The sequence below is a fragment of the Martes martes genome (assembly GCF_963455335.1).
Source record: "Martes martes genome assembly, chromosome: 10".
NCBI classification, from domain to species: Eukaryota; Metazoa; Chordata; class Mammalia; order Carnivora; family Mustelidae; genus Martes; species Martes martes.
The window spans coordinates 51,584,222-51,610,962 of record NC_137898.1 but is presented as its reverse complement, the minus strand read 5'-3'; the positions used below and the strand labels follow the sequence as shown (position 1 = coordinate 51,610,962).

General features: G+C 45.6%; 3 protein-coding genes across 3 annotated transcripts; 1 reads left to right on the top strand and 2 right to left on the bottom strand.

Annotated features, from left to right (window-relative positions):
• Positions 1-1,713: 1,713 nt before the first annotated feature.
• AKIP1 (A-kinase interacting protein 1) lies at positions 1,714-9,445 on the top strand. Its single transcript, XM_080815482.1, has 6 exons — positions 1,714-1,815; positions 2,032-2,259; positions 2,735-2,815; positions 5,889-5,993; positions 6,984-7,055; positions 9,017-9,445. The coding sequence occupies exons 2-6, from the start codon at positions 2,038-2,040 to the stop codon at positions 9,155-9,157; spliced, it is 621 nt and encodes a 206-aa protein (XP_080671608.1). The 5' UTR covers positions 1,714-1,815; positions 2,032-2,037; the 3' UTR covers positions 9,158-9,445.
• A 128-nt stretch (positions 9,446-9,573) lies between these two features.
• Positions 9,574-17,090, bottom strand: LOC308350813 (uncharacterized protein C11orf16; the record flags this gene model as incomplete). The annotated part of the gene is made up of 5 exons (XM_080816292.1): positions 9,574-10,541; positions 12,460-13,095; positions 13,699-13,933; positions 15,526-15,682; positions 16,942-17,090. The coding sequence occupies 5 exons, from the start codon at positions 17,088-17,090 to the stop codon at positions 10,264-10,266; spliced, it is 1,455 nt and encodes a 484-aa protein (XP_080672418.1). The 3' UTR covers positions 9,574-10,263.
• Positions 17,091-19,371: 2,281 nt separating this feature from the next.
• ASCL3 (achaete-scute family bHLH transcription factor 3) lies at positions 19,372-19,914 on the bottom strand (the record flags this gene model as incomplete). The annotated part of the gene is made up of 1 exon (XM_080815844.1): positions 19,372-19,914. The coding sequence occupies one exon, from the start codon at positions 19,912-19,914 to the stop codon at positions 19,372-19,374; it is 543 nt and encodes a 180-aa protein (XP_080671970.1).
• Between the last annotated feature and the right edge of the window lie 6,827 nt (positions 19,915-26,741).

Below are 26,741 nucleotides of genomic sequence, written 5' to 3'. Positions count from 1 at the left end.
ATTCTCCACAAGTCTAACGACAGTGCTTGGAACATTATAATGCTAGCTAAATCTGTGGAGTACTTTCTCTTTGCAAGGCATTGTGCTAAGCATTTTCAAGGAATTCTCTCATAAAATCCTTACAGCAACCCAATTCCTAATTCACTGCATTCAATAGCTATTTTATTAAAAGATTTTATTTATTTATTTGACACACAGAGATCACAAGTAGGCAGAGAGGCAGGCAGAAGGAGAGAGGGGGAAAAGCAGGCTCCGTGCTGAGCAGAGACCCCCCCCCATGTGGGACTCGATCCCAGAACCCTGGTATCATGACCTGAGCTGAAGGCAGCAGCTTAACCCACTGAGCCACCCAGGCGCCCCTCAATAGCTATTTTTAGCCCCTTCTTTGACAGATGAAATAATAGATATGTCTTAAACTCAGTAAACAAAACTGATATGCCCACCCCCCCACTCTTAAGAAGCTCACAGTCCAGGAGATTGGTACTGTTGGTATCCCTGAGTAGCGACAAGAGGAAAAGTGAGATTTGAAGAAGTTAAGTAACTTGTTCACCCATAATCACAGAGCAAAAAGGTGGGGGAGTCTGTATTCAAACTCAGCTCTCCAGACTGGATATTCAGGACCCTGTGTGCCTAACCACTATGTTCTGAAGGAGGCTTTTGATAAACAGTATTATGTAGAATACATATACACATATATATATGTATATATATGTATATATACGTATACAATGAAATATATCCCAATGATAATGAAGACTTTTACTCAATTTCTTTAGGTGAGAGGAGAGCAGAAAATGAGCGACAGTGCAGACGGAGACTGACGTAGTATTCTGGTAGCCCAGAACTGCTGATCAAGCCATCTGCTGAGGAGACTCGCTCAGCACTGAAGATTTCCTTGTGTCCCTTCAAGTGACTCCCACTGAGCAGTGTCGCTTAAAGGAGTTCCTCCCAAAGATCAATACTTTGCTGAGCGCAGTGTGGTGTAGCAGACTCACTTGGGCTCTACGGTCTATCAAATAACCCAGAAGTGTGGAGTGGAGTGGAGTGCAAGGTAACGAGGCTCAGCTTATTTAAATGTGGAGCAACTATTCTTGAAAGGTGGGTTCAAACCCTCTGCCCACCCCACCGCCCAAAGAAGAGGCTTCCAAAAATGTGAGTCCATATTTCCCACTCGAGGAGTGCGGAAGCTGCCGTGAGGGGATTACGGGGCTCTACATACAACTCGGGCGCCCCTCTTGGCCCTGAACAGCTGCCATCCGGCGGGGCGTCCCACTGCCCACTGCCAGCTGCCCAAACTCTCCTCCAAGCGCCACCTGGGCAGCTGCACTGTTTGGCCTCTCTTACTCATCTCCTCAAACAAAAGCGTTTTTTACAATAGCGATATCCCAAGATAACAGACCAGACGGAAGGAGTCGCCTGGAGGCAGGTGTCTAATTCCCCACAATTTCTTAGGCCTGAAGGAGACCACCTGACTTTACACCGGGTCCACTATGTTTGGCGTTAAAGACCACCTCGAAGGGTAAGGCCCACAGCTCACGGGCTCTTCGGAAGGAGCAGACAGGTGGCCCCGCCGCAGGCTAGACTCCGGCCTTCACGCCCCGCACGCCGCCAGGCTCCGCCCCTGCACCCGGCAGTTAGCCAGGCAACCAGCGCGCAGGGGCTGCGGCAGGGTCGCAGAAAGAAGGCATAGCCGGCGCTGGCCATAGGCCCCGCCCCTCGCCGATGGCCTGCTGCGCCGGCGCCGGGTGCTCTAGGCCCAGCCCTCTCTCTCTCTCCGACACAGCGCTGAGCGCATGCGCCTAGAGAAACGGGAGGGTGAGGGGTCCCCACCGAGGGGCGGGGGAGACGGAAATGGAGGGGATTTGTGCGCACTCGCTCGCCCCTGGCCGGGTGTCGGGTGGAGAGAGCGTTAGGGGCAGAGCCGGGGGCTGTGGGAGCCGGGGAGGTCGAGGCTAGGGCTCCGACCCACGGCTGGAGCAGGTCGCGGCGGCCCGCTGACCCGCCGGTGTTTGTGTGTATGTGCCCGCGCAGGGAGACATGGAGAACTGTTTGGCGGCCGCGGCGCTGAACGGGGTGGACCGACGTGCCCTGCAGCGCACGGCTAGGCTGGGTCAAGAAGTGCTGGAGCGGGCCAAGAGGAGGGCGGTGGACTGGCATTCGCGGGAGCTTCCCAAAAGCGCCGTGGGTGTCACGTCCCGGGAGTGGCCCTACCGAGAAAGACGGCCGGCAGCCGGCCCCCAGCGCTTTCTCCCGGGAGAGGTGAGGGCTCTGTAATAGGGGACGAGCCCATTCGTTTGCTCCGCGGTAGCGGGTCGGGGCCACCAGGGCACGTTGAGCCCACGCACGTGATCCAGCCCTTGGCGGAAGCTGTAAAGTAACGGGCAGTGAACAGAAAAGTCTTTTGAAAACTCTTGACATTTGACAGATTCTTATTGGGTAGTTTACGGTATCGCTGATGCTCGGCCCTGGCTGGTTACTTTAAAAAAAAAAAAAAAAGTTCTTACATCTTACCCTCCGATATTACAGGAAAGCTAGCAAGCCTTCCTTTGTCCTGGATAAACTGCGTGCCTGTTTATTCCTTTTAGAGTGGAATTCTTAACCAGTAAGATCTTTCGTGTTGACTTAAATTTTCAGAGGCCTTTCAAAAAGTAAAAAAGGTGCTATTCCCAAAATGACTTCATTCTCCAGCAGGGAATACCAGATCTCACCTGTGATCTGCCATTTATTCAAATAGAGAGAAGACAGACAACCAACCCTTAGTGCTTCCTTCAGAACAATGGCAGAATTCATGGACTATGCTTCAAGTCAGTGCGGGGTAAGTTGGTGTAAGCCAAAGCATACCCGGTCCACCTGCAGATGGACCACAAAGTGGATGTTTGGGGAATGTAAGGAGAATCTGGAGACTACCCGTTTATCCTATCCCACCTTCATGGTTAGACTGTAAAGAGGGATTTAAACCAGGTGATAAATCCAAGTTAGAATTTATTCAACTTACTGAATTACTTATTGAACATCTAACTCTGTAGGTATTATTGAGGATATAGCAGTGAACAAGCCACAAAAGGTCTCTGTCCTCCCTATTGTTTTCAGACTAGTTGGGGGGTGGGGGAGTTTGTTTGCTGAATTTCAACAATCAAGTCCAGATATTAGGGATTTTTTAAACTTTGAAGTGAACTAAAGTTAAAAAACATCAGTAAGATCTTTCTAAACTAGAATTGAGCCTTTCTGGTTTTCAAAATCCCTTCACTAGAATTTAACTTCTGTTTCAAGTCCCCGGTAATGTAGTTTTTAAGTTTGTCTCTATGAGTTTGTATCACTTGCTGGCCACAAAAGTGGTCCTGTGGAACAGATGCAGTGCCCTCATCAGAAGTGCTGTGGCTTAATGGCAGGAGCAGCCTCCCAGGAATCAGACCCTTGTTCTGCCACTTACTGGCTATAATGCCCTGGGCCAGTTAGTCCCTCTCAGCCTATCTTCCCTGTCATAAAATGAGGATCTCTGAAGTGCTTTCCAGCCTTTAGAGTCTGTTTCTTTGGTTTCACTGAGAGATGAACACCAGAAAATTGTCATAAACTATAGCATGAGGGACTTGAGTGAGATTTTTGGTACCATTCGTTGAAATGGGTGTACAAAAGCCCACATGTTAAGCTCATCTTTAAGTACTTTGAGGGAAGGGGGAAGGCAGGCCAGCCTGCATCCAGGGAGGTCCCCTGCATGGAAGGTACTCTGTTGTCTGGGAGTTACAGCATGTTCTGGTCTCTTTCAGCCTTAACATGATGTGATTCTCTTGTGGTTATAAGGATGCTGGTCTATAAGGGAGAAGGAAGAGAATACCTTGTTTCTGTCCTGCTTTTCATTTTTTTTTAAAAGATTTTATTTATTCATTAGAGAGATTGAGAGAGAGCACAAGTAGGCAGAGCAGCAAGCAGAGGGAGAAGCAGACTCTCCACTGAGCAGGGAGCCAGATGTGGGGCTCAATCCCAGGACCCTGGAATCATGACCTGAGCCGAAGGCAGAAGCTTAACTTGACTGAGACACCCAGGCGCCCCCTGTCCTCTTCAATTTCATATATTAAGATTTCAAAAAATCTCTAATCTCTTTACATCTTTTGTAAAGTACCCATGACTTCAAGAACAGGATTCCAATAAATGAGATGATCCAGAGAATATTTTTATGTTATTCTGTTAAATGGTTTTAGAAAAATCCGTAACTTCAGCTCTTTTGTGAAGAGATCAACTGAAACATTTTGGTTCATGGTTCACTAAAAGGAATAACAAAAGTCTTTGGTCTGAGGTTCAGCAAATTGGTGTGTTCTTCATTTTGAATTTCAGTCCATACTTCAGGTTCCACTCTGGAAGGGAGTCTCAGAACCCTTGGGCTTTCTAGAGATAGAATTAAGAACAGTGTTCTGAGTTTGCCTTTACAATTTTGAAGCAGCCCCCAAAGTACATTATTAGACCTATATCCTGAAGTACTTCCCCCAGCTTCCCATTCTTTTGGTCTCATGCCTTAAACACTGTTCGTACACTATGTTCAAAACAAGCAGACTTGTGATGTCCTCATCATTAGTCATAATCAGGGGCAAGTCTAAGGTTAACTTCGAGGGGGAGGAAGGAAGTAGCTGTAACTGCTTTCTGATCCTTTGGAGTATTCTTAAATTAGAGACCTCTTTCTGCCCTCCACTTGGAGAGAACGGTTGCGTAGCTATTGAGTTTTTGTTACATTTCCTGTTGTATTTCTAAATCTCAAGGAGATGCCCCCCTCTTCCCTTGTTATTGTCTGAGACTCAGACAATAACCATGGAACAGTTCATCAGAACTTGTGATGAGAGGAGTTGAAAGGGCATATGTCTTTGACATTGGGGTAAAGATGTTGTGAAATTTATTTAACCTGGCAGAGAGCCTGGTTCTGCCCAACCATAGCTGGCCAGAGTTCTTGCCCTACAAAGGCAGCAGATGGCAGCAAAGTCATGCCAAATGCAGTCTGCAGCCACTTCACAGGGGCTCAGATTTGTTCGATGACTCCAAAGGCCTGTTAAGGGAACAGGTAATTTACCTTTGCTATGTTGCCTCCCTCATTAATTATACTTACCCAAGTCATGGAGTTTTGTTTTGTTTAATTTTAATTAACATATAATGTATTATTTGTTTCAGGGGTACAGGTCTGTAATTCATCAGTCTTACATAATTCACAGCAATCACTGTAGCACATACCCTTCCTAATGTCCATCACCCAGCCACTCCATTCCTCCCACTCACCTTCCCTCCCGCAACCCTCAGTTTGTTTCCTGAGATTAAGAGTCTCTTAATGGTTTGTCGCCCTCTCTGATTTCATCTTGTTTCATTTTTTTCCCTCCCTTCCCCTATGATCCTGTCTTGTTTCTCAAATTCTTCATATCAGTGAAATCATATGGTAATTGTCTTTCTCTGATTGACTTATTTCACTTAGCATAATACCCTCTAGTTCCATTCACATCTTTGCAAATGGCAAGATTTCATTTTTTGATAGCTGCATAGTATTCCATTGTATATATATACCACATCTTCTTTATCCATTCATCAGACAATGGACATCTAGGCTCTTTCCATAGTTTGGCTATTGTGGACATTGCTGGGGTCCTCAAGGGGGCCCCTTTGGATCACTACATTTGTATCTCTGGGGTAAATACCCAGTAGTACAATTGCTGGGTCATAGGGTAGCTCTATTTTCAACTTTTTGAGGAACCTCCATACTGTTTTCCAGAGTGGCTGCACCAGCTTGCGTTCCCACTGACAGTGTAGGAGAGTTCCCTTTTCTCCACATCCCTGCCCATGGAGGTTTTTTGTTTTTTTTTTTTTTTTAATTTGACCAGAATATTTGCTTACCCGACATCTTTCACGTACTTCTGTAGAGCTACTATTCATCTGTGCTGGAGGAAGGAGGGGCGGCCCACGTCTCTCGTTATCACAGAGGGAAGTCCAAGCTGTACTGCTGCTGGGACAGGGAGAACAGTCACGTACGTATCCTCAGCTCTCTGTGCTGTGTCCTCAGCTCCCCCTCCCTCTCTTTTAAAGAATTATTTTCCTAGAGCATTAGGAAATAAGCTATTAGTATTAGTAATGAATAATTACAGGCCTCTCACTACAAACTTACCTGCCTTTTACCACATGTTCTGGGGCAGCCCAAGATTCTACTTGTTGAAATGATGCACTAGGAATTCATCATTGTTTTTGAAGAGAGTAGGCATGTTATATTGTTTTATTTTTTTCTTTTTAAACATCCCCTAGTTATACTCAAAGAAAGCAAACTTACGTTCAGAGTCTAATCTACAAGTTGGATTCTTGACTTCTCTGGCCTATGGCTTTAGGGAAAGGATGGGAGAGTGACCCCAGGGATGTGAGTGAGGGCTGGATGCACACTGGAAGTTCCCTCCTTTCCCTGGCCTGGGACGTGTGGAACAATGCCAGAGCCCAAAGCCTGGGTTCTCTTTTCTGGCCTGACCCTAAGGGGGTTACATGTGGGCAAGAGTCATTCCTGTCCCTTCCATTCCTTCCTATAAAATGTAAGTTGGTGCCTCTAGAGGAAATTCTGCCTTTCCCTGCTAGTACCTGGACTCCTGGGAGAAGCACAGAAGATAATTCTATTTTCTGAGAGCGTGTTAAGTGTCAGTTACTCTTGCACTTTAAATCTCCAATCTAGTAACCCCATGTTGTAGACTGGGAAACTAAGGCTTAGAGAACTTCATCTGCCCTTTTCAGTAAAGCAGGAGATAGGATTCAAATTCAGGTCTGACTCCAAATCCCATGGAAATACAAAAAGTAATCACAGTAAACATCTGACTACAAATACCTCACAGAAGTCACTAAAAGTCTTTTAACAATTTAGGAGACAATTTAGAAGAATATGACAGAACAATTATTAGTTCCTAATAAACTAAGAAAGTTTCTCTTTACAATCCAGAAGTCAAATTCTGGGCACTAATCAATGTTTCTGCTTGTCTCTTCAGAGAAAAGACACCTCCCTCGGTCTTGGAGGCATCTCTCACGTGTCAGGGTGTGCTCTGGCGGAGTCCCAGCCTGTGAGTAGAGATCTCTCCTCATTGTTCTGGGCTTCACCGCCAGTGCCATTGCATGAACCAGTTGAGCCAGTTATAGGGTCCTTTGTCCCAGATCCATAGTAGTTCTAAGTTGGGATGTTTCATTCTTGAGGAGAGAGTATAGCATTTGGATTCAGTGGAAAATTATGTTTTCTCATTATCCTTCCTTCACTTGAAGCTTAAGGGATACTTTTTGTGCCTGAACCCATAGTTGTGGTTGGAAAGAATGTGAAGTATTCACATTGCAGTTCCTCCGGCTCAGCTGGGCTGGCACGGGGTCCTGCTGGAATTCCACCATCTGTTCAAGCAGCAGGAGGGGCCTGACCCTCCTGCTTACAAAGTGAAAACCATTGCTGAAATTCTGAAACATAGAAATTTGGTTAGATCGAGTTCCAGAACATTTGAAGGGATTTGTCCTTATTTTCCACAAATGTTTCTCTGTTAAAAACACAGTGATGAGTTTTTCATTTTTTGTATAAGGAAGTACTCATTAGTTCATGAACCCAGGAAATTTTTTGGAACTTGGAAGGGCTGGAATTTGGAGGAAAGGAACTCCAGCATGTTGCTGGAATAGTTTGCTTAATCTTTGTTTGTATACAGTGCACTACTAGCCAGGACTCAGAATATACTGGAGTTAGTAACAACTAAGAATGTTCTGCTTCTCGTACAAATATAAGTTAGATTAAGATGCCTCCCATACTTGCTGGATTTTGCTAATGCTAATCTTCCTAATACTCGTGGTTTTGGAATCAAGATGTCAGTCTCATCCCCCATGTTTCCTTTTATGCAGACAAATGAAGTATTCCTGGCTTTCTGAAATTCTGATATGGCTGTACTTTCTGAAATTGACTTTTGTGTACTTACATAGTTGAATACCAACAAATAGTTGTGGCGTAGACATTTACATTCATGTCAGTTAAATGATAAGACCACCAAATTTGCAATAACTGGATATGAAAGGATAGAATGTAAAATGGCTTTGGAAAAAGTTGGCTCTAAATCTATGCAAGGTGGAGGGTGGGGAGGAAGTTTCATAAAAGTGTAAATATTACCATTTATTCCTCCTGGTGGAGTTTGCTGGCCAGTAATTTGTTGTTCTCCCTCTGGGTGTGGTGGCAGAGAGGACAGCTGCTGCCTGTGGCTCCTTCTGAGCATGAAGGAAGCCCATGGTGGGTAGGGCAGGAGGGGTGGGGGTTTCCCAGCTGTGGGATAGCAACTTTGGCTCTTAATTACAGGCTCTTTTCTGGTTTGCAACTTTACTGTCTGCCATTTGAACTGAGACACCTCCTCTGCCTACAGTTCTGCCCACTTCCCAGCCATGTGTCAAGTCTGTCTTTGGAAGACAATCTGTGCTCAGCACTGCTTTCAACACAAATCTTTCCATTGACTCTAGCTTTCAGTGTTTTGTACTATAGCTATGGGAGAACAATTGGAATCCACTCATGTGTGCTCAGCTTTTGCAGAAAAGAGTATTTCATCTTCCTCATCATGAATTTAGCAAACAAAGCACAGTTAAAAAGAAAAATTCTCATTATTCCATGGTGCCTTGTCGTTACCGCTGATCTGTACTAACAAATGCCACTTTTGCACGCCAAAGCAATGACCATTCGCCTTTCCTTCTACCTAATTCTCTTTCTACCATGGTTAGGCATGTCCCCTTTATGACCCTTCATGTTCCTATAACATTCTAACACTTGCCATGTGTTTTCATGTACGTACTTATTTGTGATGTAGGTATTACCACAGCTTTAGAAATAAGGAAACAAGCACAAGGAGAGGCTGAGACTTACCTGGCATTCCTGTTGTGTGGCCAGACTGAGCCTTGAAAGCAGCCTGTCTCCCAGCCCAGGGCTTCATCCCACTGCGCCATTGGCACACAAAGGTGGCCTGGTAGCGTTGTGACCTACAGTCTCTCAACAGCTAATACCTGTTTTTCCTTGCAGGCTGAGAACACCTCTAAGGACCTCTACATAGAAGTATATCCAGGGACCTATTCTGTCACTGTGGGTACAAATGACTTAACCAAGACTCAGGTTGTAGCAGTTGACTCGGGACAGAGTGTAGACTTGGTCTTCCCCGTATGATGTGGACCATAACGGCTATCACATCACCTTTTTTTTAAGTAGCAAGAAGAATAAAGTCACTGTATGGTTCTTTTCATGATCCTGCTTTCAGGGCTGAACTGTAGAGGGTCAGCCTTCCTGGGACCTGGAGTTTGTCTCTTTCAGTGCCTATTTTAACTTGAATGTCTAGAAGCCCCCTCCCCCCCTACTTTCTGCTGAAAGTCATAATGTAATGATGCTATCTGAATAGTTTTTAACTGCTTACTTTCCAGATGGTTAATTATGATAATAAAGGGAGCGATTTGGAAATGAAGAGTTCCTTTTTATTGGCATGAAGAGGTGAAACAGGGTTGCTCATGGACAGCTGTAGGTTTATGAGAAGGCAGCAGAGAGGCTGTGGACACATTTGCCCAAAGCCTCACCCTGGTGCGTCTGCGGAAGAGGGGCTCTGGAGCAGGTCCCCCAAGCCCCGCCCCCCCGCCACCTCCCACCCTGCAGGTGCCTTTGCGCCGCTCATCTGCAACGACATCTAGTGCATGAGGACACCACTGGTCCTGCACCAGATATGTGTGGCCTGCACTCTGCCCCCAGCCCTCGCAGGAGGATTTGGTGGCCACTTAGCAGCACCTCCTCAGGTAGTTATCACCACTGCTCTTTTACCTTCCTGGAAGAAAAGAAAAAAATCCTGAGAGTCTGATGCTGACTATAATTTTAAAGCTCAAAAGTCGCTGATTTTAAAAAGTCCGTGATGTGCCCTGAACTCAAAGCTACCAGGCCAGCAGCAGGGCTGCATCGGCCAGTTTGGTTGCCTGGTAGTTTATCTCATTCTGAACATGACAAGTCTTCCCTCAAGGATAAACACCAGTGTTTTATATGATGAAAACCAAGTTTTAAGTAGGGCTGTTAGTGTTCCTAGTGAGGAACAGACTCCCACGGATGGAGGGCCTAGTCAGGCAGACCCATGCCCATCACCATAGGGTCAAGTGTCACTTAAATGGGATCCTTGCCTCCTTAAGGAGCCTGTGATCAGCTTTGTGGGTTCTGTAAGCCTTCCGAAATGGAATGCAAAATTGGTATGTGCATTTTCCTGAGAGAAGATAATAGGGAGTACTCATTCTCAAAAGGGGTTAAGAAGAACCACGTGAGGAATCCTTAGCAGCCCCTTCCCAGCCATCCTGCTTTACCTGGCTGCTCTGGGCTTTTAGTCTGAGGGTGTCCTGGTCCTTCTGCTGTGTCACTGTTCCCTGACTCCGTTTTCTGTGTTCACCGTCCTCTGGCAGGATCTGTGGTGGCTTCACACCGCTTGCTTCCAGGACCAGCTCCTTCGTATTCCCCAGCACTACACTCTGTACCCGTGGTTGGTTGTTGTCCCTCTTTTCTCTCCAGATGGATCCATGTCTTGTTCCTAAACCCCAGATTCAGTGAGTTATGTTGCATGTGCCACCATGGGATTAGGCCTGATGATTGAAGTAGAAATATGTCAAGGATCCCAGAATCTAACTATCTGTAAGTTCCTACCACTGCTCTCTATTTTTAAAGAGAAATAAAGTTCGTGAATCATTTTTGGCCATTATGCTTTTTGGATAGGTTGTATCTGATAACCACGTTTGGATTAGGTGGGAGAAGGTATCACACGATTTTCAAAACAGCCAGTAGGAGAAGCAAAGGTAGCCAACTATCACCTGTTGAAGGAACTTCTAAATCACACTGATCACAAAGAGGAGGTAGTGGGGGGGGCGGAGAGCGCACTGCTGGTGCCTGAAGCCTTTGTGACTACCATGGCCCCTCTGGTTACCCTAGTGGCGTTCCCTCCTGAGGCCGGGCTTCTCTGTTGCTCCCTACAGACTCCTGTCTATGGGGTAGGTACAGCTTTCTCCAGTCTGCTTTCTCCAGTCCTCTAAGGTGGGAGGCAGTGGAAGCTATGGCAAATTTAGCATGAAAACTAGGCTTGGGCACCATTTTCTTTAGAAAATATTCCTGAGAGGAGCAGTTATTTCCACGTAGCTTCTGCCAGCACATCTCACAGCCTCTCACTGTGAGATCTGTGACCCATCTCTCAGAAGCTCAAGAGGCTCCCCAGCTTTATATTTTCAGTACAAAGTCTCCTCTCAGAGAGGGGAGGAGGAGCTCAGCTGCACACAACTGGGTTCTTGTTCCTCTGGTTCTCTCCCTGGGGCAGGCCAAGGAAGGTCTAGAACCCTCCCATAGAGTACAGCAGCTGCCAACTTATATCCATTCCCACCTGTCCCTCCCCCCACCCCCTACGAAGCCCAGGGGTCAGGAGTCACCGAGAAAGTGTCTCAGTGTAGAAACAGTTTCTCGACTTTCTGGACATGAAGACCAACAAAGTTCTTAGTCCTGGGCCAAGGGTGAAATCCTCATGGGCTAAGGTCTGCCTCATCAGCTGAACAGCTGTCCTGGAAACAGGGCAGTGGCTTCAAACAGGGACCCACAGTGGGTCCCAATGTGGGTGGTGTCTGGGGATCTTTAAACCCTTAGCCGTGGTGCTCTTTAACCACACAGCCTCCCTGCCCTAGACTGAATGTTCATTTAGTTCACTCAATGTTCAGTTAGTGACCCCAGGGCCCCAGGAATCTAGTCTAGGGCTGGGCTTAATCCCAGCCCCCTCTGCCTGCCGACTTGGGCTTCTGCTCTTTCTGGGCCTCGCTGGGAATTTAGATAGGACAGGCATGAGGCATATCGGTGATAACGGCTTCTAAACCTATGAGGGCGTCACATGGTTCTTAGCTCAAGGTGAAGATGGGGATGGCTGTGGATTGACAGTAACACCGCCTCCCCTTCGTTAAGGAATGAGCAGCATGATGCAGGGCCCTACCTCTTCCCACTTGGATTTACTCGGGACCATTGGAGAATAGGGCCTACTGACCAATGAACGTTTAAAGACCACTTTCTGTGCCTCTCAGGGCATTGAAAACTCTAATCAACACCAGGAGACATTTTGACTATTCATCTAGAGAAAAGTCAAGGGCTCCAAGAAAAAAAGGTGGGGGGGGGGAATTGCGCTTGGCAGGCAAAAACAGACAATGGCAGCACCCTGTCAACAGAGACTAGTGAAGAAGGAAAAGAGAGTTGTTAAACAGGGATGCAAACCTTCTCACAAAGATCAGCCCATCCTCTCCTATTGGGTTCTATTGCTTAGATGGAAACCTACTATTTCCTTTTTATCACAGCCTCCCCTGCAACATGGCCACACTCCTAATTGTTACTTCCAATCCCAGTACAGTGACATGTGCATGAGACTCCTAAGAGACATGGGAGGGAAGGGAGCAGGACCCTCAGCCCTGCCTTAGAAGAAGGTATACCTGGCTTCCCAGGATGCGACTCAGACCTCTTTCTCCTCCAGTACCTCCACTCGGGCTGGCAGAGGCCACCTTGTCTCCTCGGAGACTTCTCAAGAAGGATGGGGTCTGTGTTGACTGTGGCGTCTACTGTCAGCCTCTGAGGGAGGCCCACCTGCAGATCATTCTCCAAATCCTCTTCAGAGGAAGAAGAAACACCCAGGGGAGCTTGCACTGCTCCTTCCTCTTCTCTGGGACTGTCTAGGGGCAAATGCTGTGCCATGGGCTTCAGTTCCACCTCTGGATATTCTTTGGCTGTGACCCCCGAGGCCCTGGCTAGAGGCCACCAGGTAGGTACAGCCAAGGGGCAAGAGCAGAGGCAGCCCTGGTGCAGCAGTTGGCAGCAGGCCCCGGGGATGCAGGGAAGACACGGGGATGGAGTGCCCAGAAAAAGCCCATTGGTGACACACCCCATGGCTGGTCCCAGCAGAGAGCAGCAAGGGGCCCAGAGGAGGGTGCTGGGGGGCTCCTTGGTGAAAGGCTTGTGCAGCCTCTCCACAGCCTTCTTCCAGACAGCCGGGGGCACCCACCTGACCCCGCCTCGAGGCACAGTAGCTGTCTTGCCATTCCAGAAGTGAACAGTAATTTCTCCTTTTGATGCTATATAACAGAGCAACATTTTGTTAAAATTACCACTTCTATATCATGGGGAAAGGGTGCTCCTAGCCCCCAGAGCAAACTTCAGTGCGGCCCCCTGCTCTGCCAGCCTCCTCCAGTGCAGCTTTCTGTGGACAGCCTGCCAGGAACATTCCCTCACCTGCTCCCTAGTTACTGCCACTTCCGTGCACTGGCACGCACCTCCCGGTCTCAGTTTTCATGGGGAAAGAGGACATGCCTCCTCCTCTCATTCTGCTGACTGGCCTTGCAAAAGGAGCCTGCCCCAGTCCGTGGATGACTTGATGGGGGGCTAGTCATGAGTACCACTGCGGCCCCAGTTGAACCTTGTCACACCAGAGGTTAGCTAACCCACAGAAGACATCATAGTTTTAGGCTATTTTGCCCTGATGAAAGGTGTTTAATAATCTGAAAGATAGGATTTGCCCGTCTGTTGCCATACCCAGGATTAAGGTACAGGTGAAGGGGTAAGGATTTTTTTTTTTTTTTGACACCTTTAAGAGGCCCAGCTCACCTTTAAGACAGTTTTTGCTCTCTTACCAGCCTGGCTCCCCCTGGGGACCGCTAGGCCACATCAGTTCCCCTTACCTCTCTGGGGGTCTCTTGCCTCCGAGGCCAAGAGCACGGTGCCAGGGCCATACTGCTGTCCGTCTGGTTCCCAAAGGGCAAGCACCTTGTCCCCAGGTCGCAGCGAGCATTCCACGGATGGCAAGAACTGAATGACATCATCTTCTAAGACCACGTTCTGCCGCTGGGCTGGCAGCTTTGGGTCTGTGATGAGGGGAACCTCGAATTCCACCAGCAGGGCCCCCCATCTCTCCAACTGTGGAAAAGAAAACACAATAAGAACCGGCGTGCGGAGCACCGTGGTTCCCCGCAATGCCCTAGAGCCAGGCCCAGGGCCTTCCTTACACACAGTGAGGGCCATCTAGAGAAGGGACAGGGACAGATGCTCCTGGACCTGATTGTGGCCGAGACAGGCAAGCTATAGCGTGGATGCTCTTCCCTCTACCTCTTTTTGCCACCAGCAACTCTTGGGTTTCACTTCCCACCATTCCTTTCCCATTCCCCTCCTCTTCCTGTTTTACTGTGTTCCTCTATATATTTGGCTTGCAATTCCCAAGGACAACCTGGGTCCCTGGGATCTTTCTCCAGTATACTCCCCCTCCTCCCAGCCCTTCTGAAAAGTGTTGTCCCTGTGTCCAAGACCAACCCAGGATAGTGTATTTACTCACGGGCCCGCACAGGCAACAAGCAGCTGTGGCCTGACGTGAGAACAGCCCTCGGCACTGCCATTACAGCAACGAGAAGAGGTTTGGCAAAGCAAATGAACATTGTAAAAGAGAGGGCAGGAGAAGCCTTTAAGCTAATTGAAAGTACAAGCTGTTTTGAGAACTCAGTATGATTTGGAAGAGAAAATCTGGTTACAAATTAATCACTCGACAGTCTATTATTTGAGCAAAACCCTAATACGTCATTTGGATTCACATATTAGTTCCTTGAAAACAACAAAATGACCTTTGAACGGAAATTCTATAATTCATTTTTTGGAAGTCACACTAGTCTTCCCTCCATGAATCCACAGTCACAAAGTCTGACTCTGAGAAGAGAAAAACCCCAAAGAAGGAAGCAGCCACGGAAGTAAAGCACAGGCATGTGGGGGACCAGGCTTCTGTGGGTACAGGCACAGAGACATGCATGTGGGCATGTTTTGTTTCTCCTTCACTTTGGCTGGTGCCCATCACACAACACACTGAATTTTCCTGAACAGAGCACTTTTTCCTTTCAATTTTCTTCACTGTCACAAGTTCAGTTGTATCCTCCCCCTCAAATGCATCTGTTAGAACCCTAACCCCTACTACCTCAGGTTGTGACCTTATTTGGAAATAGGATCACTGCAGATATAATTAGTTAAGATAAGGTCATACTTGGCTGAGTAGGGTGGAAGACTAATTCAATGACTGATGTTCCTATAAAAAGGGGGAACTTTGGACACAGACATGCACAGAGGGAAGACACTGTATGAAGGTGGGGCAAAGATTGGGGTGATGATTCTATAAGCCAAGGAACACCAAAGATGGTCAACAAGCCACAGGAAGTTAGTTAGAAAAGGCACCTAGAGCAGATTCTCCCTCACGGCCCTCAGAAGAACCAACGGTGCCAACACCTGGACTTCAGTCCCCAGAAATGAGAGATAATACATTTCTGTTCTTTAAGTCACCCCATTTGTGCTACCCTGCTACACAGCCCTAGCAAATTAATACACTCATACGTCATTACATTGCCCTTCTAGAACCTGGCCGTGAAAGATGTTTCTTATCCAAGAAACTGTCCTGCTGGGCACACACAGTTGAGGCCTCGGCAGGTCTGACAGGGCCACCCTGAGGAGTGTGCCAGGAGATGTGAGGAACTTGCCTCTGGAGCAGTCTTTATCCGAGCCCGGTAATAAAAGCCATCTGGTCCCCTTCTTGCCAGGACCCATGTGTCAGCAGCATTTCCCACTCTTCTCAACCAGTCAGGCCCCTGCCATGCTGAGTCAGCAATGTGGAGACACGGGTGGTAAGACGCATATCTGGGAAAAAACAAATGGAATTCGGGAGGTGGAGAAGACCAAGCCCTAGAAACATCAAGAAATGCATCTCGCAGACCTAAGCAGCACTACCGTGTGCATATGACATAGAGGGTCATGTGAAACAGAAATCCATGTAGACAGTTGCTGGCGATCTGTGACCACCAGTAAGACAAGATAAACTGCTGGAAGGGGCAGAAGGCGAGGACAGTGAAAGGAACTATCATTTGGGGATTGAGAACTGTTTCAAGGTCATCAAAATGTGATTAGCCTGGATATGTTCAAGTGAATTAATGCTGGTTCTGAGACTGAACAGCAGACCAGGAAAGAGCACTGGGGAGGGATATCCAAAGGCACTGCATGGGAATCCAGGATGAGGTATGCACGTTTGGATGGTAGTACGAAAGGAGTAACACAGGAAGGATGCTTGGTGCTATGGGGTCAGAAGGGAGGAGGAAGTGTTTGAGCAGGGAAAGCACAGAGGAGCTGGCTGAGGGGCTGACAGAGAGGAAGAAGGACAAGCTGTTCCTGGAGAGGTTTGTGGACAGGGCCAAACCGGGAGGTGCAGGGGTGAGGGAGGACTACTGAGTCAGGGTTTGGGTTTCTGAAGAAGCTGTTTACTTTGTAGGCAGGCCTGGAGGGGCAAGGATGCTGAACTCTGGCTTTGAACAAGATGGTCCACATAGGTGAATCCAGAAGGCAGGCTCTTAAGGGTTGAAGCTGGCATGTCCCTAACCTGGACAGACGGAACTCTGTGGCATGAACACAAGTGAGTCTCTGGAACTGACATCACTTGTACATAACTGAGGGCTGAGCTTCCTCTCCCTTCTGCAATCACACTTTAGACAGCCCACCAACGATTCAATTCAGGAAAGGCCAGGATCCCTGATGGTTACTGAGGGAACCTGAGGAGCACCCGGAGACCTTGCCTTAGCTCTTGGTTGCAGAAACCTTAATTTCTCACGTGGTGCCAGGGGAGGCTTGTAGTTGACGGTAAAATGAGCTAGAGGCTCTTTAACTGGTGATGCCTGCATTCTCTGCACATGCCAACTCCGACATCTGCTGCCTTGCTACCGGTGCTACAAGGAGCACAGTTTAGACAGGAGTGATAGACTACCACAAGCAAATCGTAGCCCACACCGTGAAGAACCCTTTCAGCCTTCCCAGGAGCAAGTTGTCTCCCTCATGGTCCACCATGGAAAGCCAAGCAGAGAGAGGAAGAGGGGTGCACATCATTGCTGCCAGAGGGGCAAGACTAGTACCTGGAGAGTGGGTTGTGCCAGGTGGCAAAGGGGCAGGTGAAGAAGGGTCCACAGGGAGGGGCAGTGCCAGTCCAGGAAGGGGACTTCAGGATCCTCGCCACACTGCAGTATTTGGGCAAAGTCGTCCCAGGCCCTGCAGAGGATTCCATGGCCTTCGGAGAAGAAACCCGGTGAGAATGAGCACCACCATGGCCCGAGTTGCAGCCGGCAGCCCAGCAGAGAGGGCCTGGCTGGTGCAGGGCTCATTTCTGGGGTTAGCCGACCCCACGTGCTCCAGCTCAGGCTGTTCTCTGAATCACCTGCTCCAGGAACCTCAGCTCAGGAGGTAGGGGAGGGGTTGAAAGAACAAGTGTTGTGACTTTAGAGAAACCCAGCTCTAAATCCGTCACAGCCTGCGGCTGCGTGCTCACATCACCACGCACTTCAGTAGAAAGCACCTGGCTGAGCAGTGGCTCAATATACGTTAGTTTTTTCCTCCTCCCCAGTTGTAGGGACTCCCAGGGGTAAAACAGTACTTCCCTTCACAAATATGGCTGGCCTAACCCCTAATCTAAGCCCCAGACTCTCTTCCAAATCCAGTGACCTCCAGGACTAACTCTAGCCCCAGCTGAGACCCCAGGGTCGTGTCCTCCACACACCTGACTCTGCTACCCCAGCCCACCAGAGCTCTGTTAGGGTCCGCCCCCGCCCAAGTCCCCAGGTCTGATCCCGAAGGGACTTACCACAGCCCCAAACTCTTCCACCTCAGCTTTCCCCTTCTGACAGTTGGGGCCCAGAGCCTCAGCCCAACTGACTCCAGGTTGCCAAGCAGGTTGCCATGGCTTCGAGCCAGCGGGAACGCCGCGCACTGAATGTACTGAGCACGTGCGGAGAGGGGGGGTGGGGCTTGGGAGGCATGGGCGGGGCAAGGGGGCAGAGGGTTTCTTCCGGGAAAGGCAGATTGGGAGCCCTGGAGAGAAAGGTCCTCGCAGCCTCAATTCCCCAAAGCTCAGGCTCGGGCTTCCCCACTGCTGGAAGAGGTGGGACGCCCTCACGAATCCCAGGGGAGTCCTGTGAGGGAGGGAGCTGCCCCTACAGAGACTAAGGGCTAGTGATCTGCTTCCATCCTGCGCAGACAGATGTGACCCAGATAAACCGTGACAGGACTGGAATAGGAAAATAGTAACACCAAATATTTACCCACAACATCTACCTGATTTGAGACTCTTTGCTGGGTGCAAGGAATATAGGAGGAATAAGACTGGTCCCTGTCTACAAAGAGATAGGTGTGTGAGACAGTGTGTAAAGATAGTAGGATAGGAACTGTGAGGAAATATGTGTACAAAATAAAGGAACAAGTAATGACTGGAATGGGAAGACTTCACAGAGATGATAGTGGAGATGAATGTGCCAGTGTATGGGATGTCCTGACTGGGCTTGGCGACCGATGGGACCTGGGAGTTAAGGGAGAAGGAAGAGCTGATGCTAGTCATGGGAATGGAAATAGAGACATTTTGAAGGCAGACTTCAAGATATGGGGCAGTGAGGGTCCTTCACAGGGTGAAGGACAGGTGTGACCCCTGCACATTTTCTGGCCAGAAGAACCTATAGAATGGTGATGCTATGGATAACACAAGATTAATAATAATAATAATAATAATAATAATATGGTTAGGAATATTTATGTATCAGACAGTGTTAATTCTTCTAATAAACATAGGGGGGAATAGTTGCTGTTATTATTATTCTCGTTCTGTGGATGAAGAACTGAGACATGAAGAGGAAGGGCCAGAGTCATAGTTTAAACTGAGGCAGTTTGATTCCCATGACTGCACAGCCTTCTTAACCCCCAGATTAAGCTGCTGTGAGGAAGTCTGCCTGCAGGAAAAAGATGACTCCAAAATAACTTCAAATGACAACAAGATTTTGTTAGCTACCTTTGCTTCAGCCCTGGGACATTTCCCATCATGATGTGGGTAGGGTATAGATGTAGATATCTCCTGTCAACCCCAAATTATAATAATAAAAACTACCAGACTTTGACAAATCAAGGGCGGTTCATTGTGATCACTTAGCACGAAGTGTTTGCAAGGGGCATTACAAGCACTGATTACTCATTGGTCAGATCTTATAATACTTTCGTGAGGGTTTCTCACAGCTGAGACTCTGGCCAAGTGTGTGAGAAGGGCAAGGTGAGGGGTATAGAGAATCCTGGGGACTCCTCCCCCTCTAAAGTTCTTGAAAGAAATCACCAAAGCTTAAGACACATCTCTTCAATGCTCATAAGATCATGTTTAGTACATCTGAAACTCTGGCAGGAAATACCCAGCACAGGTGGACATTTGAGCAGTTATCTCCCTATGCAGAAATTACACTTAAGAAAAACTACTGAATGATGTTGTAAGAGACCCCGTTTTGTGAAATTATTTGTTTCTATTCAGAAACACTGAATCAAATGATTCTAAAAATGGGGTCAGGGTGGCGGTTGGTGACTGCCATTATGGAGGAAACTTTCCCTGGGTTATTCTTTGTCTCCGCCTTATCAGGGTACAGAAGAGACTGCAGGTAATTAATATACTTGATGGCAGCTCTGAGGGTTTCCACTTTGCTGAGTCGTTTCTCCAAGTACTCCTCTGGCAGATGATGTCGGAGCTGGGCATAGCCTTCATTGACACACTTTACCCGCTGCCTTTCCCGCTCATTCCTTTTCCGGATAAAGGCCGGCCCATAGGAGTATTCACACCTTCTGTAATTTGGATAAGGCACCGGGAAGGAGAAGGGGCAGGGTTCACCATAATTTTCCATGATCAGGGAATCGCTGGGAAAAGACAGCAGCGGCAGGTCTTCAGAGTAAGGGGATGGCACTGGGGCATCAGGGTACAGGTGGAAAGTGACCATGGGGTCCAGATAGAAGGACCTGGTCAGTGGCAAGTGGGCAGAATCAGAGAAGGCAGGCAGCTTTTCTGGCAGATTCAAGTAGCTTCGATTGTCCATCGTTTCTTCTTTAGCCTGGAAACAAACCAAGTTGATTTATTTGGCCAGATTAAGAGAGAGCAGTACCGTTCACTTTCTCAGAGATCAATGTTTTAAAGCCTTCTGTGCTTTAATGACTAGTTTCTTAGCTCACTCTGGAAATGATACAGGGTTACAATACGCTGTGGGTAGTAAAAGAGACGATTTCTTGATGGTACAGAGAAACAGCATTAAATAACATTGACTCACTTTGTCAATTGACTCATTAACCCCTTTCAACTCTTTCAATCCTGGTGATTACAAAGATACAGCTTTAGTCCTGAATGCTTTCTGATCTTCCTCAGATGGAAGTCTTCAACAAATGATACTATCTATCTAGAATTCAATAATGGTTTGCTGTTGATTGCTATTAATTTTGAATTATATTGATTTCACACTTAGGGGAATGATACAAATTTCTTTTAAAAATACATCTACTTGAGCAAAATGCATCACTTAAAGAAAAATAGTAAGTGAATAAGAGTACAGGTAGAACACAGATAATGAAGACCATGAAAGTGCATGCAAATAATTAAAGTTTGGGAAACACTGAAATACCACAATATTCAAATACATGTTGGAAACATTACAAAGGAGTTAATGATCATGCAACCTCAAGGGGATAGCCTTCTTAAATGATACCTGATATGCCAGGGGCAAAACCAAAAATAAAAATAAGAAAGGAAACTTTGGCTCTTAAAAATGCAATTTAAGGGGGCGCCTGGGTGGCTCAGTGGGTTAAAGCCTCTGCCTTCGGCTCAGGTCATGATCCCAGGGTCCTGGGATTGAGCCCCGCATCGGGCTCTCTGCTCACAGGGGAACCTGCTTCCTCCTCTCTCTCTGCCTGCCTCTCTGCCTACTTGTGATCTCTGTCAAATAAGTAAATAAAATCTTTAAAAAAAAAATGCAATTTAAGATCCTTTGAATAAGAAACTCCCTAAATAAATTAAAAACAGTCAATTTACATATTTTTACTTACAAAGAACTTCAAATATATTGAAAGAAGTGTATCTGTATTTAGGGTTTTTCCCCCATTGAACATAAGGATAAAGCATGACACTCCAAGAAGTCCCACACCAAGATAGTCATTTTTTCTGAATAGGTCTTCATGTACCTCATTGATTAAACCACCATTACTTTTTGCCTTTGATTATAATAATAAAACCACAACAGATTTTACAGGGATACTGCAGTTCAGCCAGTTAATTGCGAGACAGGGTAGTGCTGTAGGAAAAGAACAGTTTTCTTTCAGTTATAATACCCTTGAGTTTTGATCTTGGCTTTGCCCCTTTCCAGCTGTGTGTCCTTAAGCAAGTTTCTTAACCTTTCTGAGCTTCACCTTTTTCCTATGATCAACTGAGGTATTAACTATTCTGCGGAGTGGTTAGGATCAAATGAAAAAAAAAATAATGTACAGGCATTAGTTCTTTTCTTCTTTCCTTTCTTTACAGATGAATACTTGTGCAGTGTCCTTTTCTAAATTACACCTTCCAGAAAAGCCTGATTTATATTTTCCCTAACACTGGAAAATCAAACATTGATGTATGCAAAGCATATTTGTGGAGAGAGGACCATACCTAAAACGGAAAAGCAACATGAAATCTTCCCGGGGACCTCCAGAAAAGAGGGAAATATATCTTTCTGTTCATTCCTCAAGATGTGATTTTTCAGCATTTTTAAGAATGAGGGCTTGACCTCTATGCTTGGCATGTGTAGAGAAAAAGAGGCCATCCTCCTCCCCGCAACCCTGTTTATGAGCAAAATCAGATAACATTGTCCCTTGCTTCTCTACCTGAGCACAGCAACAACCTGCAGCCCTACTACGTAATGTGTGGAGCAACCTCTAAGCCCCAGAACTCAAGTACGATGAAGTGTTTTACTTTAAAGGAAAGTATGAAAAAGTCTATCCTATCTAGTATGGCTGCTGAAAGACAAAAATGACTACGGAATCAGAAAGGGCAGTACCAATGAGGGGTGAGGGATTAAGGATGGGGAGGGTGGGAGGTGGAGAGTGCTGTAAGAAGTCATGATGAACACCCTGGAAAGGAGTAAAAAAAATACCAGGGAAAGCTCTTCCTCATAGGGGTGGGTGGGGTAGGGTGGGGAATGAGATAAATGTGAAATGTACAATTAAAAATCAAAACAGGGGCACCTGGGTGTCTCAGTCAGGTAAGCATTTGCCTTCAGCTCAGGTTATGATCCTGGGGTCCTGGGACGGAGCCCCATGGTGGCTGCTTCTCCCTTTCCCCCTGCTCTTGTTCCCTCTCTTCTTTCAAATAAATAAAATCATTTAAAAAAAAAAAAGATCGGGCACCTGGGTGGCTCAGTGAGTTAAAGCCTCTGCCTTCAGCTCAGGTCATGGTCTCAGGGTCCTGGGATCGAGCCCCGAATGCTTCCTCCTCTCTCTCTGCCTGCCTCTCTGCCTACTTGTGATCTCTATCTGTCAAATAAATAAATTAAATCTTAAAAAAAAAACAACAACAAAGATCAAAACGAAGGAACAAGAAATAAAAGATTGCAAATTACTGACCAAATGGCCTAAAATAATTAACTTAAAACAAAAATCTCTAGAAGATTAAAAACTAGCCAAGATTCTGTCAAAAAAAAAAAAGTTGCTGAGAGAAAAGTTAGGAAATTCCCAAGGCAGGAATTCCAGGCGTTAAGACATCAAGAACAGGTATAGTAGAAGCTACAAATTGATGGCACAATGGTCATGGAGCCTGTATTTCTACATTTCTGAGAACAGCAGAGCCTGATTTCTGCCTATGGCGTTTAACAAGCCAGACCTGGCACAACAGAGTATCAAAATGCAAAGCAGATGTCAGCAAAGGCAATCATACACAAGAGTTCTTCGGATATGGTTTTATCCTCACAGATCATTTTAACGTCTTAAACCTTGATCCAGATGAAATCTGAGTAATTTACATATATGCCACAGGTACTTAAAAGTTTCTAGGCTTTAAGTAGACTATGCATAATTCTTGGGGGGAGAAAAGCTTAGTGTCTCTGTAGACACACCGATGAGAAGCTTTTTTTTATTGAGTATTTCCCAAAAGCTCACCAATCAGTGTAGCAGCATTTAAATTTGATCGTCTTTTATTCAAAGAAGAACATCTAATCACAACACAACAGAGTGATAGAATGAAAAAGGCAGTAAAGAAGAGGATCAAGATCGGAAGCCTAGTGGAGGATGGGAGTGTTTGTAGAAATTGAATACAAGTTTGTTTTTTTTTTTTAAAGATTATTTATTTATTTATTTGTCAGAGAGAGAGAGAGAGTGAGCACTGGCAGACAGAGGCAGAGGGAGGCAGAGGGAGAAGCAGGCTCCCTCCTGAGCAAGGAGCCTGATGTGGGACTTGATCCCAGGACGCTGGGATCATGACCTGAGCCGAAGGCAGCTGCTTAACCAACTGAGTCACCCAGGCGTCCCTGAATACAAGTTTTTAAAAGAAAGCAACACAGACTATTGGTGCTGGGGCTTGGCAGCTCCAGATACACGCACAGCTAACAAATGCACCTATCCTGGAAAAATCTCGGATTTCTGTTTTCTGGGAAATAAATGATGAGGTCTTAAAGATAAAAATCCTAAGATTCTGGTAGTGCTGCTGAGCATAAGAACCTCAACTTTCCAAAGATATTAAAAATATTTAGCATGCAAAAAACACAAAGCTACAACTGCACATATAATTGCTTTATGGAATGTTAGGGATGGCAGGAATCTTAGAAATCCTCTTGACCAATCCCTCATAGGCTGTGAGTTGGCTAAGCTTGCAGAGCACGCAGCCGAGCAGGGGTCAGAACCTAGGACTCCTGATCTCCAAACCAAACACTTCCCACGCTTCCAGATGATCTAATCACCAGCAAAATCCGGACACTTTAAAACATGTGGGCATAGGTGATAGTTTAAGACAATGGAATATTCAGCTCATAAAATTCATCATGTATCGACTGTGCCTGGGAATTTTCTTAAAGGCCACGTTCCTATTCTCCCCCTTTGGGCTACTCTGAAGAAGAGTCTCTTACCTGTTTTGTCGCTAAGATGCTGTATTTTGGGCTGTGTCAGACTTAACGTGATTTATAGGTGATCATTTAGTAACTATATGCAAAGTAGCTTACAGTTAAACAGAACTGCTTAGTTCTGGTTTAGCTATTTTTTCTACCTAATATGTAGGTATGACAACACATAACAATACTAAGTAGAAAGGTTTGCTTACAAAACTAGACTCTTGTAACAAATTCTTTCGTAAAAAGAATGCCTTCCCATACATCCTATTTATATGATTTTCTATCAAAATTATTTATGGAAAATCTCTGTAAGTAATAGCCTCAGAATGTTGATCAATATTCTTTTAAATAGAAATTAAGGCCATAACCAGGAAGGTCAATATGAACCTAAATTTTATTAACATACTTTTGAAATTTATTTTCCTCCATTTAGACTTTATATTTGAGGGTAATTTTAAATGCACAGCAAAATGAAGCAGAAAGCACAAAGAGATCTCATATATACCTTCCCCTACACATGTATGTCCTTCCCCACTACCAACATGTCCCCCCAGTTCTCCATTGTATATTTTTACAACTGATGAGTAAATATTGACACATCATCACTCAAAGTCCGTACTTTACCGTAGGGTTCACTTTTGGTGTTGTACATTCTATGGGCTTTAACAAATGCATAACGACAGGCAGCCACCATTATAGTATCATACAGAATAGTTTTACTACTCCAAAAAGCCTTTGTGCTCCACCTTTTCATCCCTCCCTGCCCCCAACACATGACAACCACTGATTTTTTTTTTTTTTAACTGCCTCCTTGGTTTTGCCTTTACCAGAATGTCAAAGAGTTGGAATCACGCAGTATGTAGCCTTTTCAGATTGGCTTCTTGCTCTTAGTAGTATGCATTTAAAGTTCCTCCATATATTTTTATGGCTTGATAACTCATTTCTTTTTAATGATGAATAATATTCCATTGTCTGGATGTATCACAGTTTATTTATCCATTCACCTACTGAAAGACAGCTTGGTTCCTTCCAAGTTTGGGCAATTATGGATAAAGCTGCTATAACCATCCATGTGCAGGTTTTTGTGTGGAAATAAGATTTCAACTTATTTAGGTAAATTCCGATGAGTGTGATTACTGGATCATATGAGCTCATATTTAGTTTTGTTAAGAAACTGCCAGACTGTCTTCCAAAGTGGCTGTACCATTTTGTATTCCCACCAGCAATGAATGAGAGTTCCTGTTGCTCCACAGCCACACCAGCATTTGGTGTTGTCAGTGTTCTGAATTTTGGCTCTTCTAATAGGTGTGTGGTAGCATCTCATTGTTGTTTTAATTTGTAAGTCCCTAAGGACATGATGTGGAATATCTTTTCATATGCTTATTTTCCATCTGTCTACCTTCTTTGGTGAGGTGTCAGTTCAGGTGTTTGGCCCATTTATAGTCAGGTTGTCTTATTGTTGAGTTTTTTGTTTTTTGTTTTTTTAAGATTTTATTTATTTATTTATTTGACACAGAGAGAGAGAGATCACAAGTAGGCAGAGAGGCAGGCAGAGAGAGTGGGAGAAGCAGGCTCCCCACCTAGCAGAGAGCCCAACACAGGGCTTGATCCCAGGACCCTGAGATCATGACCCGAGCCTAAGGCAGAGGCTCAACTTACTGAGCCACCCAGGCGCCCCTTATTGTTGAGTTTTAAGAGTTCTTGGTATATTTTGGATAATAGGACTTTATCAGATATGTCTTTTGCAAATATTTTCTCTCAGTCTGTGGCTTGTCTTCTCATTTTTTCACATTGTCTTTCAGAGTACAAGTTTTAATTGCAATAAACTCCAACTTATCATTATTCCTTTCTTTCATGATTCATGTTTTTTGTCTTTGATCTAAAAGATTATCACCAAATCAGAGGTCATCTAGATTTTCTCCTATGTTATCTTCTAGGAATTTTAGTTTTATGTCTTTCATTTAGGTCTATAATTTTTTGAAGGGTGTAAGGTCTGTGTCTTCTTTTTTTTTTTTCTTTTTATAGTGGTTCCAGCACCATCTGTTGAAAATGCTTTTCTTGGGACACCAGGGTGGCTGCCAGTTAAGTGTCTGCCTTCAGTTCAGGTCATGATCCCGGGGTCCTGGAATCGAGTCCCACATCATGCTATCTGCTGAGCAGGAAGTCTACTTCTCCTTCTGCTCTGCCTCTCTCCACTGCTTATTCTCTCTCTCTCTCTCTCAAATAAATAAATAAAATAAACTCTAAAAAAAATGAAAATGCTTTTCTCCATTGTGTTGTCTTTCTTCCTTTGTCAAAGATCAGTTGGCTACATTTGTATGGGTCTACTTCTGGGCTCTCTGTTCTGTTTACCTGTCTATTCTTTAGTCAATATCACACTGACACCCACTTGATTACTGTGGTTTTATAGTTAAGTCTTGGAGTTAGCATCAGTCCTCCAACTTTGTTCTCTTCCATTAATACTGTGTTGGCTTTTCTGGGTCTTTTGCCTCTTTGTATAAACTTCAGAATCAGTTTGTTGATATCTAAAAGACAACTCACTGAGATTTTGGCTGGGATTGTGTTGAATCTATAGATCATTAGAAAGAACTGAGATCTTGTTAATATTGAGCTGTCCTACCCAAAGATAGGGACTCTCTCTCCATTTACTTAGTTCTTTGATTTCTTTTATCAGTTTTGTAGTTTTTCTCATGTATATTTTTTTAGATTTATACCTTTTTCATTCTGGGAGTGCTAATGTAAAAGGTACTGTGTTTCTAATTTCCCTTGTTCATCGATAGTATATAGGTATATTAACCTTCCAT

What these genes read in the sequence shown, in the direction of transcription:
- AKIP1 (XM_080815482.1), top strand. Translation starts at nt 2,038, where the DNA reads ATGGAGAACTGTTTGGCGGCCGCGGCGCTGAACGGGGTGGACCGACGT. An exon ending in ATGCTTCAAGTCAGTGCGGG is followed by an intron (nt 2,816 to 5,888) that starts GTAAGTTGGTGT and finishes GTACTTCTGTAG; the next exon opens with AGCTACTATTCATCTGTGCT. An exon ending in GGGACAGGGAGAACAGTCAC is followed by an intron (nt 5,994 to 6,983) that starts GTACGTATCCTC and finishes TTGTCTCTTCAG; the next exon opens with AGAAAAGACACCTCCCTCGG.